Source organism: Oncorhynchus kisutch, linkage group LG7 (genome assembly GCF_002021735.2).
Source record: "Oncorhynchus kisutch isolate 150728-3 linkage group LG7, Okis_V2, whole genome shotgun sequence".
Taxonomy (NCBI): Eukaryota; Metazoa; Chordata; class Actinopteri; order Salmoniformes; family Salmonidae; genus Oncorhynchus; species Oncorhynchus kisutch.
Genome location: NC_034180.2, coordinates 3,140,899 through 3,156,080, shown reverse-complemented (window position 1 = coordinate 3,156,080; position 15,182 = coordinate 3,140,899). Strand labels below are relative to the sequence as shown.

Sequence of the window (15,182 nt, the reverse complement as noted above, 5' to 3'; positions counted from 1 at the left end):
ATGTATCCTGGCAGGGAAGCCATTGCGTTAGCTTCAGAACATCTTTACTAACATGGAACCGGATATGTAGGACAGAGCATTATGGGTACTGTAGTCAATCAAGTCTCACCTTGACCCTTGAGTGAACTCTCCCTGGCCAGGAGGCAGTGCTGGGCGGAGGTGATCAGCTTTGGGAAGTCCTTCTTGGTCGAGGCCTGCTGCTCTATCTGGTTCTTAAGGGATGCTAGTACCTGATATGGAAACACATATATAGTAACATCAGTAGAACATCAGACAGGAAATACAGTGCCTTCAGAAAGTATTCACACTCCTAGACTTTTTAAAAATGTTGTGTTACAAAGAGGGACTAAATATGGATTTAATTGCAATTTTTGTCAATGATCTACACCAAATACTCTCATGTCAAAGTGGAAGAAAAATTATAACATTTATTAAAACATTTATGAAAAATAAAACACTAAATACATCTTGATTAGATAAGTATTCACCCACTGAGACAATACGTGTTAGAATCACCTTTGGCAGTGATTACAGTTGTGAGTCTTTCTGGGTCTCTAAGTCTCTAAAAACTTTGCACAGCTGAATTGTACAATATTTGCCCATTATTATTAAAAATATTATTCAAGCTCTGTCAAGTTGGTTGTTGATCATTGCTAGAAAGCCATTTTCAAGTCTTGCCATAGATTTTCAAACCGATTTAAGTAAAAACGGTAACTCGGCCATTCAGGAACATTCAATGTCCTCTTGGTAAGCACCGGCAGTATAAATTTGGCCTTGTGTTTTATGTTATTGTCCTGCTGAAAGGTGAATTAGTCTCCCAGTGTCTGTTGGAAAGAAGACTGAATTAAGTTTTCCTCTAGGACTTTGCCTGTGCTTAGCTGTATTCAGTTTCTTTTTATCCTAAAAAACTCCTTAGTCCTTGCTGATGACAAGCATTCCCATAACATGATGCAGCAAACATAATGTTCAAAAATATGAAGGGTGGTACTCAGTCATGTGTTGTGTTGAATTTGTCCCAAACAAAGCTTTGTATTCAGGGCAAAAAGTTCCTTTCTTTGCCTCATGTTTTACAGTATTACTTAAGTGTCTTGTTGCAAACAGAATGCATGTTTAGGAATATTTTTATTCTATACAGGCTTCCTTCTTTTTACTCTGTCATTTAGAGAGTAAAAAGGTCACCAGGTGCACATGGGCCTTTTAGACTCAATACATTTCAGCATTTCCTTTTTTATTAATAAAAAAAAATTCTACTAACAAAATTCCACGTTGATATTATGGGGTATTTTGTGTAGATCAGTGACACAAAATCTAAATTAAATCCATTTTAAATTCAGGCTGTAACACATCAGAATGTGGAAAAAGTCAAGGGGTGTGAATACTTTCTGAAGGCACTGTAGCTGCCAGAGCACAGAAAGTACAGGATAAATATTGTATCAAAGCTACAATGAGGTAGTCTCATTCGGCTATCCTGATCTCGCGAGCTTACCTTGAAACAAGATGGTGGATCAATGAGATCACCATGCTGAATTGTTTTGTTTTTTTGCACACAAACATTGTATTGTTCTACTGAGAAAAATGAATGCAAATCATTGCATTTCCACAGCGCAAGACGCCTTATCAAAGAAAGTGTACATTTGTTTTGACTGAATTAAGCCAACAGGCTTTGCGTACTTGATGCCAAGAGTATTGCAATACACACTATCAGGTGTAAAACAGGTAGCTTTTGCATAAAAGCATATTACACGATTGAAAACAAAACCAGAGGCATAAACCAGACAAAACAAGGACATTAAGCAAGACAAGACACACTGATGATGAGAACCAAACCACATTTATCTCCATGACAAACAATCCACCTCTTTTAATCTGGACCCTCATGAAAATGAAGTGCCCAGTGTTTGTACGTCAACAACTCGCCATCCCCTTTCATCCCCATCCAAACATTCCTTTTAATGCGAGCTTTCAAACGGCCCCATTCCATTTTGATTTACTTGTTTACACATCCTCTATTCAATTATGTATGAATCAGCCAGCGGAGAGAAAAAAACAGTGTTAAAGTCTCACTAGACTTGTTTCACAGCCATTTTGAACTCTGTTTTCATTGCCACGTTAAGTGTACGCCGCTCATAGGTTGCTTCCCAAATGGCACCCTATCCCCTATATAGTGCACTACTTTTACCCAGGGTCTATAAGGCTCTGGTTAAAAGTAGTGCACTATATAGGGAATAAGGTTCTATTTAGGACAAACCCATAGTATTCATAATCTCCTCTCTAATTAATACTATTCATAACGGATCCCTCCTCTCGAACTTCTAACAGGTTTTCTGGTTGTTTCATGAGTCTCCAGAGGTTTAAACAGCTTAGAGCGGTGAGAGAGAAAAGCAAACAGTTTTTTCGGGGGATGTTTTTACACCTCTAATGCTTACTAAATGGAGCAGAGTGAAATGTTTACTAAGAGAGTTGTCTCTGTTTTGAGTAGGCGTGCATTGCAGTGTCTATGAGGAGTATCTTAAAAGTAGGACTCTGTCCATATCTGCCTCAAAGTCATTGAGAGAACAAAGGATACAGACAGACAGACTGAAAGTCTATACATAGAGATAGATGGACAGACAGACTGAAAGTCTATACATAGAGATAGATGGACAAACAGACTGAAAGTCTATACAGAGATAGATGGACAGACAGACTGAAAGTCTATACATAGATGGACAGACAGACTGACATAATTAATGGAATCTAGGAGCGGGAGTGGACACTGGGCTGGTGACAGTCACACTCACAGTCACGCACACACACACACTATCTGTACCTGATAGAGTGAGCGCACGCTGGGCTGGAACACCATGTTGGTGTTGAGGAGGAAGGATTGCAGCAGGGGCTGGGGGTAGGCAGCCAGCTGGGCCAGTATACCAGTCAGCAGGAGGTTGACATGGAGAGAGTTATCCAGCATGTTCTCCAGACGTGACAACAGCACACTGACAAATGGCCCTACAGGAAGAGAGAAAGAGAGTCTTCACTCAGATTGTCAAACCTGGTTAAAGATCAAGCCTTAAAGTAACAAGCCTTAAAGTAAGGCAGATAATACTTCAATCTACACTGGAAGAGAGAGAGACAGACTTTACTCAGACTGAAGTTTTATCTGTCTTACTTTAATTTAACCAGGTTTGACAGTCTGAGTTAAGCCTCTCTCTCTCGCTATGAGTCAAATGCATTGTAAGATAACCATGTTGTGATTCTTCAGCAAATTCTTGACACGTGTTAGAGAGCTGACCTTCAAACCTGGTGAAGATATTGTACAAAAGTTAAGGCTTTTATTTCTGAGAGTGTTGTTTTATCTTACCTGTAAAAGGCACAGAATGACTCCTAGTGCTCCCACTGCAGAGCTTGGTCCCAAACAGGGATGAGTGCTGCTTCTCCAGCTCTGGCGTATCCATAGAGAAGGAGCTGAAGTCCACCTCGTCCTCCTCCATGGGGGTGACAACAGGATTCCGGAACTCTTTGTCCACCGTTTTCACAGGGCTGCTCCCCCCAGTCCCGGCCTCGTCGCTGCCCAGCGTACGAATCAGCTCCTCGTACTGACCCATGAGGTCGTCCCCCACCTCAGCCAAGGGGCTCTGGAGGTTGGAGTTGTGGTCCGCAACATGAGCCTTGACCTCCTTTGACCCCTTTGTGACCTCCGAGCTGTTGACCTCCATGTTGGTGGGATGGAGTGGAAGACTCAGGCCATTGCTGAGGGGGACCTCATCCTTCTCCTGTAGACTGGATTCTTTGAAATGGTCCTCCTCAAGGTTAAATTCTGAGTCTATTTCAGATTCCTCCGATTCCGGTAGTGTCTCCCGGCTGGGTCTGCGGCGATCCACAGTATCGCGGGCGTCCTTCTTTGCCACAAGGTCGTAGACCATGACATCATCCTGGAAGTCGGACTCCTCGATGTAGGAACCCTTAACCAGCATGATGGCAGTCCTCCTCATCTCCTGGATGTGTTTGGGCGGCTCGGCTGCAGGCAGCTGTGGAGGTTTACTACTCTCAGCAGTAGCAGCCTCGGGGGACACCACCGGACCGGCATCATAACTATCGTCCCACTCCAGCTCTAGTTGATTAGTAGGGGCTGGGTCTGTGGTCTGGGGCGGGCAGGGGGGACGAGGCCGTGGATGTGGATGTGACCTCTTGGGGTTGACCTTCTGGGCTTGGCGTCCCCTGGCCCCAGCCTCCTCCAGGGCACTGGGTTGGTACTCCTCTGGAGGGGGGTCCTCTCCATCGTAGGGGGCTGACCACACCTGGCAGGCCCGGGTGCAGCTGCTGATGCCCAGGCGGGCGTTGTAAAGGTAGTGCAGGTAGTTGACGTCCAGGTAAATCTCAGAGCCGATGACGCAGGAGTAGCCCGAGCCATCCTCCTCCAAAAAGGTCTCCTCGGTCTCTGAAAAACAGACAGAAAGACAGGGAGCACTACAAGTCAGTAATGTATCTAACAGTGATAGCCAGAGAGATACAGAGAGAGAGAGAGATAGATAGAAACAGAGAGGCAGAGAGACAGGAAATAGAACAAGTCAGTGCGATGAATAATATAACTAATCCTGGCTGACACACTGCGCTGCGCGCACAATGAATTCACGCACAGCAGAACTAATGACATTGACAATTAACCACAGGAGGCTAAACTGATTTAATTGAGATTTCACGAGTTGATAAAAACACTTTCTAATAAGGCCTCTTATGTTATTAATCTGACAACATGAGACTTCATGTAAAGATCATACAGAACCATAACTGATGGATGTTTGAATGACTCTTAATAAGGAATAGTAAATGGATAGGAATAATGCATTATCAATATAAAGTGTTCTACTACGGGGATAGGAATAATGCATTATCAACAGAACACGTTCTACTATGGGGATAGGAATAATGCATTATCAACAGAACACGTTCTACTGCGGGGATAGGAATAATGCATTATCAACAGAACACGTTCTACTGCGGGGATAGGAATCGTGCATTATCAACAGAACACGTTCTACTGCGGGGATAGGAATAATGCATTATCAACAGAACACGTTCTACTATGGGGATAGGAATAATGCATTATCATCAGAACACGTTCTACTATGGGGATAGGAATAATGCATTATCAACAGAACACAGGGCAGGGCGCCCGTTGCCGACCCCTGTTGTACTATGTACTATGTACTATATATATATATATATATATATAAATAACCACACAGACAAAGTGTTTGAACTGTCTAGATATCCATGATACAGCCCATCACCTTGGAAAGTTTATATATATATAACATGTATAAAATGTTAACTTTCCAAGGTGATGGGCTGTATCATGGATATCTAGACAGTTCAAACACTTTGTCTGTGTGGTTTGTGTTTCGTTGGTTTTTGGCAAAAACAACCTCCACTAATTAGGTCAAAGCGCTCACCATCAACAATGTTATGACTAGTCGCAACTCAGTAAAGGAACTTTTTGTGTGTTAGAGATTTTGGCTTAGCGTAGAGCTCATTGAAGCTGCGATTGTGAATACAGAAGAGAGTGAAGTGTGAATCAGATTAGGCTCAAATGTGATCTTAATTCGTTTCGTCTACTCAGACTAAGCTGCAGCACATGGCCTAAAATCCCAAACACAAATATTCAGGCCACTTGAAACAAAGGAAACTAGATTGGGTTTCATTATTATAGGTCGAGAGATAGAAATGGTTAAAATCCTTCAGAAGTAACCGTTTATTCTCTGAGAATCATTGAGGCATTCAAAAGATCACCTTCAAATAGAAAGCAACTAGTTAAATAGGGGGTTAATTCCACTTTACTTCTGCATGTGGCACGTTACACTGTCTTGTCCTAGTGATAGGCATATTTAAAGTACAGAACCAGCTAGAAATCTCCAGTGAACCCATCTTACCCATGGTGCCAGTGTTAGGACTGTTGTCTGTACCCTTTGACCAGAGGATGGAGTCCAGCTGTCTGAGAGGTGGGGGGCTGTGTTCGGGGGAGCAGCAGGAGGGTGTGAGCGCCAGGATCTTAGCGGCCGACACAGAGTAGAAGTCTCTCTCCTTCACCACACGTCTCTGGCTCAGCATCATGTGATTACAGGGGATCAGGTACCTGGAGAACCAGAGGGGGGGGGGGGGGGGGTAGATCCTGTTAGGGAGCCCCAGCAGGGGGAACTGAGACTGGGGTTAGGAGGAGGACGGGGGGTTATGGTTGTACCAAGAAATGGAGATGGGTCGGTGTTTGGGTGTTAAGGAGAAAAAGCGGAGTACGGGCTCATCACATGGTAAACCAATCAGCTGTACCATGATTTACAGTAAGACAATGAGGCTTAGCTGAGAGGAGAAACTGAATTTGTAAGTGTGTGTGTGTGTGTGTGTGTGTGTGTGTGTGTACACCTCAACTAGGTATACAGAGAAAGACATCATACACCCCAAATGTTCCATATAATATCATCATGAACATGCATAGAACATGGAACAGGCCCCACCCACTCACCTCAAGATGAGCTGCAGCATCACATCCTCACAGTACAGTCCAATGAGAGTCTGGAACAGCGCCAGAGACACAGTACCCAGCTGGAAAACACCAAGAAGATAAGCATCACAAGATGATGAAACAAAGGCCTCAGAGGACTGGAATACATCACAGGGCTGGATTAACATGTAAGGGATTACCAGGGCTGAATTTCAAAATGTCTGCCTGTGGCACCTGGCATCATACCTGTTTGGAAAGCCTGAAGTCACAGCTTTTGATGATACTTGTTTTGTAAGTATCCCTGATGCAACTTCACTTAGTTGGCATGTAACCAGCTAATAGTGCCCCTAGGTCCTTAATGAGTTATGTTTTAGGCATGGTGTATGTCTTGATTAGGTTGGATTGTGTGGAAACAGGTGTATGCCTATCTGTCTGAGTAGCTGACAGCTGAATAATGATAAATGTATGGAAATGTCTGTCCATTTGAGGGTTTGGAATGGGGCGACTCACCAACAGTGAGTCGACCTGGCCAAGGCTTTCGACTCTGTCAATCACCGTATTCTTATCAGCAGACTCAACAGCCTTGGTTTCTCAAATGACTGCCTTGCCTGGTTCACCAACTACTTCTCTGATAGAGTTCAGTGTGTCAAATCGGAGGGCCTGTTGTCTGGACCTCTGGCAGTCTCTATGGGGGTGCCACAGGGTTCAATTCTCAGGCCGACTCTTTTCTCTGAATATATCAATGATGTCTCTCTTGCTGTGGGTGATTCCCTGATCCACCTCTACGCAGACGACACCACTCTGTATACATCTGACCCTTCTTTGGACACTGCTCCAAAATGAGCTTCAATGCCATACAACACTCCTTCCGTGGCCTCCAACTGCTCTTAAACGCAAGTAAAACTAAATGCATGCTTTTCAACCGATCGCTACCCGCCTGCCCGACTAGCATCACCACTCTGGACGGTTCTGACTTATGAATGTGTGGACAACTATAAATACCTAGGTATCTGGCTAGACTGTAAACTCTCCTTCCAGACTCCTATTAAACATCTCCAATCTAGAATCGGCTTCCTATTTCGCAACAAAGCCTCCTTCACTCACGCTGCCAAACATACCCTCGTAAAACTGACTATCCTACCGATCCTTGACTTCGGCGATGTCATTTACAAAATAGCCTCCAACACTCTACTCAGCAAACTGGATGCAGTCTATCACAGTGCCATCCGTTTTGTCACCAAAGCCCCATATACCACCCACCACTGCGACCTGTATGCTCTCATCGGCTGGCCCTCGCTTCATATTCATCGCCTGACCCACTGGCTCCGGGTCATCTATAAATCTTTGCTATGTAAAGCCCCACCTTATCTCAGCTCACTGGTCACCATAACAACACCCACCGTAGCACACGCTCCAGCAGGTATATCTCACTGGTCATCCCCAAAGCCAACACCTTTGGCCGCCTTTCCTTTCAGTTCTCTGCTGCCAATGACTGGAACGAATTGCAAAAATCACTGAAGCTGGAGACCTATATAGCCCTCACTAACTTTAAGCATCAGCTAGCTGAGCAGCTTACCGATCGCTGCAGCTGTACATAGCCCATCTGTAAATAGCCCATCCAATCTACCTACCTCATTCCCATATTGTTTTTATTTACTTTTTTACTCTTTTGCACACCAGCATTTCTACTTGAACATCATCATATGCACATCTATCACTCTAGTGTTAATTTGCTAAATTGTAATTATTTTGCTACTATGGCCTATTTATTGCCTTACCTCCTTATGCCATTTGCACACACTGTATATAGACTTTTTGTATTGTGTTATTGACTGTACGTTTGTTTATTCCATGCGTAACTCTGTGTTGTCCTTATCAAAACCATCAAATGTTAAATGGGCTGCAGGTATCAGAAGTGTTGTTTTCTACCCTGTAGAGTACAAATCAGCCCAGGAGTGTTTTTCACAGTTGAGTAGTCCTGTGAAGAGAGCACTTGAACGTTTCAATTGACAAGCCTCTGTTTGATGTTAATGAATGAAGCCTTTCCAGCAATTCCCCCTGTTTGAACTATACATTACATTTCCTAATATTTACTTGCCTTGTATCATCAGTCCAACGACTAATTAGATAGTTGCCATGGCAATAATCTGCTGTCTTTGATACTGACATTTTAAATATTTGTTTAAATAATTAGGAAACGGCCTCTGGGGAAATTCTCTCCAAAATAAGTCTCAGTTACTTTAAACATGACTCACAGCATAGCAGCAAGATTCACAGACATAAATGAGATCCTTCAGAAAGTTGTCAGGTTGAGGAGGCCTGGCTATCTACTAAGTGTTACGAGGAGACTCTAGGTTGAAATATGCACAGCACTCAATATGTTTTGCCACTGCATGTGTGCTGCGGTTGTGTGTATTTGTGAGTGCTAGCACGAAGGCTCCCGGATCTGAAAAGGGAAGTTGACACATGTGCTGAGCAGGTGCCTCAGCCTGTAGACTCCCTCCCATACCTGGTGCGTCGATTCGGCTGACCAGCGTGTCCAGGATGTGGACGTTACCTGGAAGGGTGTGTCGATGCGGCTGACCAGTGTCCAGGATGTGGACGTTACCTGGAAGGGTGCGTCGATGCGGCTGACCAGCGTGTCCAGGATGTGGACGTTACCCGGAAGGGTGCGTCGATGCGGCTGACCAGCGTGTCCAGGATGTGGACGTTACCCGGAAGGGTGTGTCGATGCGGCTGACCAGCGTGTCCAGGATGTGGACGTTACCTGGAAGGGTGTGTCGATGCGGCTGACCAGCGTGTCCAGGATGTGGACGTTACCTGGAAGGGTGTGTCGATGCGGCTGACCAGCGTGTCCAGGATATGGACGTTACCTGGAAGGGTGTATCGATGCGGCTGACCAGCGTGTCCAGGATGTGAACATTACCTGGAAGGGTGAGTTGATGCGTCTAACCAGTGTGTCCAGGATGTGGACGTTACCTGGAAGGGTGTGTTGATGCGGCTGACCAGAGTGTCCAGGATGTGGACGTTACCTGGAAGGGTGTGTTGATGCGGCTGACCAGCGTGTCCAGGATGTGGACGTTCTCGTGGCGGTGGAGGAGGATGAAGGAGAGGAAGGTCTGCAGCAGGACCGGCTCTGAGACCGACCGCACGAACAGGTCCAGATAGGCCGTGGTAGTCATCACCTCCTCCAGGGTCGGCTAGAGAGAAACACACAACCATCAGTAGGCTGGATACAAATACGCTGCATCCTTCCTTCCAATCTTCCTTGAAGTAGTGACTGATCTGACATTGATCTGGAATGGTGGATCTAATACAGTGCGATCCATGCTGTGTTTATACTGACCTTGTGGAGGGCCGGTGCCAACACAGGCACCAGAAAGCCATTGTAGATGTAGCTGACCAGCTGGTCCCTGATGTTGGGGTGAGCCACCTGAATGACTGCATTGCAGAACTCCAGTGAGTTGAGGAACTGAACCAGGGTGGGCATCTGTAGCCAGTCCTCTCTGTGGAGGCAGTGCCACTCCTCACCGGGCACCTCCAGCTTGGTGGGCAGAGACGAGTAGAGACCGCTCAGCCCCGTGGCCAGCACCTAGAGGAGGGGGAGAGGAGAGAGAGAGACGCATTTAGTGGAACCCCTTCAAGTAGGCTATTGCTTACTTACACCATATAAACTGTACACTGTGGTCTGGTATCACGAGTACGTGACCAAGTTGCTGGGAATAACTAGGATCTAATATTATTATGCGTTTCCTTTCATCTTTGCATGAGTTTCCTTTTGTGCATGTGAAAGATAACTATCCATGACTTTGCACAAAGGGCTCAAATGCCTTGGCAGGATAGAGCGATGCCTCTAAACCAGGGAACTGAATGGGCCTCCGTTCTGACTTCCTGGTACAGGTATATCCCTGTCTCTCCATTGGCTTATCCAGGCAGTAGGAAGCTAGGCAGGTAATCCTGTGACAAAGAGGTATTGTAGCCTTCTCCTGCTGTGCAGTCACGTCAAATACAGTTACATAACTGGTTATCGTCCATGCAGCCTGTACAGTCTCTCCACGGTACAGGTGAGATTGAAACCCATTCTGTTGACACTGTTTAAGCACTGCCAAGCTAGATAGTCAGTCCACAACGGCTTAACAGAAGTGTTTGATAGTGAAGAGACTAGTCGCAACAGGACCAGTGTTCTGTGGGGGATACCGTAAAAACATTTAGATGGGCAGACTGGTGCATTGAGGATGACACTTTAGAGAGTTATAGCTAACGATTTACAGTATAGATTAAATATGAGCATTGAGCAACATACATTAATTATGAGTGTGGAGTGGGCACAAATGCAAATGCACTTTTATGCATGTGTGTTCACTCTGGCTTCACTCTTAGTGGGTTTTATGGCACAGATATAAATGATGTTTTCCCCTTCCATGCTTTGAGCTGTACTGTATGTTATAAATCTACCAAGTCCCTTCTCTTCATGGTCTCACATTCAAATGACTAGTGTGTGAATCTATGCATGTGATAGAAGCCTCATCCCCCTTCCCCCTCTCTCAAAGCTGAAAGCAAGTGGAGAAAGGCAGCATTACTAAAATGACCTCTAGTTGATTTACCTCGAGTTTATTTTTTTTACACCTTTATTTAACTAGGCAAGTCAGTTAAGAACAAATTCTTATTTACAATGGCGGCCTAGGAACAGTGGGTTAACTGCCTTGGTCAGGGGCAGAATGACAGATTTTTACCTTGTCAGCTCTGGGATTCGATCCAACAACCTTTCGGTTACTGGCCCAACGCTCTAACCACTAGGTTACCTGCTGATTTACCTCTAGTTGATTTACCGGTTGCCCGGCTTCATCAATAACAATGGGCATTGACGTACGGCTGTGTGATTTACCACCCAAAAGCAAGTGATTTCCCTGGTGAGCTAATGCATCAAGATGGTGGCATGGTTTGATAAGTATTCTAATCAACAACACAGGTCAAAGTTACGACATCAGTCTAGTGCAAATCGATTATCATTTATAATCATCGACTTAAGTGTTCATCCATTTTGTTTCATCAAACTAATATTTTTTTAAGGTTTACAATTTAAATATACAGTCTGAGATGTGTATAAATTATTTTTACAGCTGGGCTGAGTTTAGCCTTTTAATAACATGCTTGTTACATTATCAAAAGCATATGAATACCTCACGTTTAACATACAACAGCGCCACTCTCCCTCGACCTGCTTCATTATGCATACAGTAGGCTAAGCATATTTGGGCTATGAATATCATACGCCTATCAGGGGACAAAGAGAGGTCAGGGATATTAATTTGTCTGGTAGTTGGTGCAATGAGTTAATAGGACATTGAGTCAAGGGCAGAACAAACATCCATATGACATGTATACAGAGGAGATAGAGAGAGGAGAGAGAGAGGGGGAGGACAAAGTCTAAACAAAGAGAGCGAGAAGGGCAAAGGGACAGTGAGAGCTAAGAAACAGAAATACAGAGCCATAAAACGAGTCAAAAATCACAGACAGAACGTGAAAGAGACCAAAAGGAGCAAGACAACAGTATCATAAAGACAGACATCTCCTCACCGGACAAAAGTAGGTGTTCTCTGCGATGTGCTGGGCCACACGCTGGTTCTCTGCAGACAGTGACATGATGAGGAGCAGGGCGTCCCGGGCCTGCTGGCCCACCAGGCCCTCCCGGTGGATGAAGGGGATCAGCAGGGAGAAGATCAGGAAGTTGGCCGCCCCCTGGTCCTCGCTGTAATAATAATCACCATAATAATTGATGGGATTTCTATAGAGCTTTTCCAGCATCTCAAAGTGCTTTACATTGTAAGGCGAGAAGCTCACCTGGTATGGAAGAAGAGCTCCAGGACAGACTGGTCCTTGGCCAGGACACAGCACAGTTGGTTGAGTAATGACACCAGCTCAGCCTCCACCTCCGGGCCAGCTGTCCCCGAGCACGACGACAGGAGCATCATTAAGGGTCGTAACACAGGTTTGTGGTGCAGTAAGGGCTGCCGCGCCTGGCCCACAATCATCTCGTACATCTTAGAAGAAGAAGATTACTTTATTGTCAGTTGTCACCGAGATGTCCTTTTCCTTTATCCTAAACCCCTGAGACACCCTCCTCAAATCATGACAGATTTCTCTGTCAGACCAGGGATTCAACCCCCAACCCTCTAGTTACCGACCACAGTCTCTAACCTCTACACCTACCTTGAGCTGCTCCAGTTTCATATCATCAGTAAACTGTCGCCTCAGGCTCCACAGGAAGAGCCTCTCCATGACATTCTCCATCACCACAAACTCCAGGATGGGTCCCATGGCTCCCGCCTGGCCGGCGTCCTCCTCCATGAGCAGGAACAGAATATGTTCCACGTAGTTCTGCACCGCGCTGGCCTCGTCCCCCGGGATGGGCCCGCCGAAACGCATGGGGCCGCCGCTGGAGAGGCCGATGACACCAAGGGCAGCCATGTTGCTGCTGGTGTTGCTGCGGAGAGGATCATGCTTCTCTAGGATCTTTACCACCTGAAGGGACAACGGGGAAGGTACAGGGTTATGTCCATAGAAATTAATATAGTACCTGTATATCTGTGGTAATTTCACCTTAATTTTACAAGGAAGAAAATCAAATAAGATGATAGTTCTCGCAGTGAACTGAATATTTTCTTTGGTCAACTTGAAGTTTATTCGATAACCTTGATAGAGCAAGGTTAAATAAATCAACTAGTAAATCGTAACAGTTGAAATCAAATGAGCAAGTTATTTCATTGCGTGTACACCAGAGTATAAGACAAACTCTCTCAGACTCTGCCAAAGTGCTTACAATGATGTTCAGGCTAAATTAGATTGACTGAAACATGTTGGTTTGTTATGTTGGTAATATTCTCTCGGGAGGACTCATAAGTGACAGTTAATAATCGTCATCGGACAGCCTGCTGCTGTCTTTATTTATCTAGATGAACACAAGTCTCTATTACAAGAGGAAGATCTGAGAGAGAATACAACTCAAGTCCTACGGGAAATAAATTGGGGAAAGCTGATGCATCGTTTGTGATTTTACGAAGATTACATTTGCCTGAGTCGTGTCAATATAATATCTCAAGCCCAGGCAGTTACAATTGTGTATAAATTGGGTTTGTGATATTCCAATTCCACTGTTGCCTGCGGAATTCTGTACTGAAATGTAAATGGACAACCACACATCAAGTGACATCGCATTTATATTGACAGTGAACCATAAACAAAATGAACGCTAACAGTGACATGCACATAATATCAATATATTGATGGTAAATCAGCTTGATATGAAAGTGTATAAGGCTGTTTTGTCCTCTATATGTTTGTGCTTTAGTGTGTAGATAGTCAGTCCCTCTCTAGTAGGACCTCCCTACATAAGCCTCACTAATGAATACAGGACTGTGTTCAGTAGCCCACAATGCATGAAAAAAGTTCTGTTGCCTGGGAAAAACTCAAATCTGTATTCTCATTGGAAAGGTTCAGTTAGTACCTCCCTGTTTCACTAAGTTTTAAAACATTCCTTTAATGAACACAACCCAGACATGGGAGGAACCATTCATAGAGTCACAACAATGAGCTCCCTGTCCCCACCAGGCCCTGCTACCATGGCGATGGGAAGTCCACTGAGAGCAGAGCAGAGGGAGAGCCAGACTGGCTGACTGAGACAGAGCCCCCAGGTGACTGATTGATCCAGGCATGATAGCGCGGTAACCGTACAGGATGAGTGAAGAGAGGGAAGGAAGAGGAAGGGGAGTAGTGATGGGTGTCATATTAAAGTTGCCACTTCCTTCACTCAGGTCTGTCTACAACTCTGTTGGGTATTTCTGGTGTAACAAATAGCTTTGAGGACATAGCTGGGTAACACAGTAGGACTATAGATGATCAAGTGGCCTTTTCTAACCACTGACTGGACTGACTAGTAATACATGGAGGTGGAGGCATGGAGCCGTCAGGATAATGGATAACATGTACTGGTACATAGAGATAAATCAATATAGTTCCCTTTGTGTACTGGTATCTGTATAGAACCATAGTGAGATGAAACAAACTGTTGCCCAGAACATATCATCCTGTCCTGGGCAACCCACTACACTGACTGGATAACATTCAGCTCTCTCCCTGATTTCACAGGGGTCTGGAGAGGGAGAGATAAGGCTGAAGCCATTGACTGTCAATGAAAGTCTACCCATTTTTCTGAAATGTCAACAGTTTTCCTCAATACAGGGTCCCGGGGGGTGCCTACTTAGCAGGCTGGGCTTTTCCAGGAATTCTAAGACCCAAACTCAATAGCACTCCTATCACGCTATTAATTAGCCAAAATGTAGCAATTAAGACTCAGCTGGAGCCGTATTGTAGTGCCAACCTGCCTGCAGAGAGTGTCCAAGCTCTAGAAATGTCCTAAATTTCAGAATATGATTCTGTTGAAACCCTTAACAGTGCCCTTCACAGACCTAACATTTATATTATCCATAGAGCGGCGCACATTTGGCCCAGCATCGTCCTGGTTAGGGTTTGGCCGGGGTAGGCCGTAATTCTTAACTGACTTGCCTAGTTAAATAAAAGGTTAAAAAATAAATAAAAATGATAAATGCTGAGAATGATACACAAAAATGAAACAGATTGAACATAATTCCAGGCCTCTTGGTTGTGTTGTTACTGTTCTATGTCCAGCAACGTGAGCTCCAACCCCATT

The 15,182-nt window shown here is 44.8% G+C and overlaps 1 protein-coding gene across 2 annotated transcripts in view; it reads right to left on the bottom strand.

The window, feature by feature from the left end:
* The window catches only part of LOC109887110 (protein FAM160A1), a 36,593-nt gene that overhangs the window by 3,695 nt on the left and 17,716 nt on the right, over positions 1-15,182 (bottom strand). For both annotated transcript variants that reach the window (XM_031828382.1, XM_031828383.1), the window contains 10 exons: positions 12,686-12,997; positions 12,317-12,516; positions 12,053-12,224; positions 9,822-10,067; positions 9,508-9,675; positions 6,497-6,576; positions 5,910-6,112; positions 3,341-4,417; positions 2,810-2,988; positions 110-230 (listed from right to left, as the gene is read on the bottom strand). In XM_031828382.1, the coding sequence (XP_031684242.1) occupies positions 110-230; positions 2,810-2,988; positions 3,341-4,417; positions 5,910-6,112; positions 6,497-6,576; positions 9,508-9,675; positions 9,822-10,067; positions 12,053-12,224; positions 12,317-12,516; positions 12,686-12,997 (2,758 nt within the window). The remainder of the gene's footprint in view (positions 1-109; positions 231-2,809; positions 2,989-3,340; positions 4,418-5,909; positions 6,113-6,496; positions 6,577-9,507; positions 9,676-9,821; positions 10,068-12,052; positions 12,225-12,316; positions 12,517-12,685; positions 12,998-15,182) is intronic.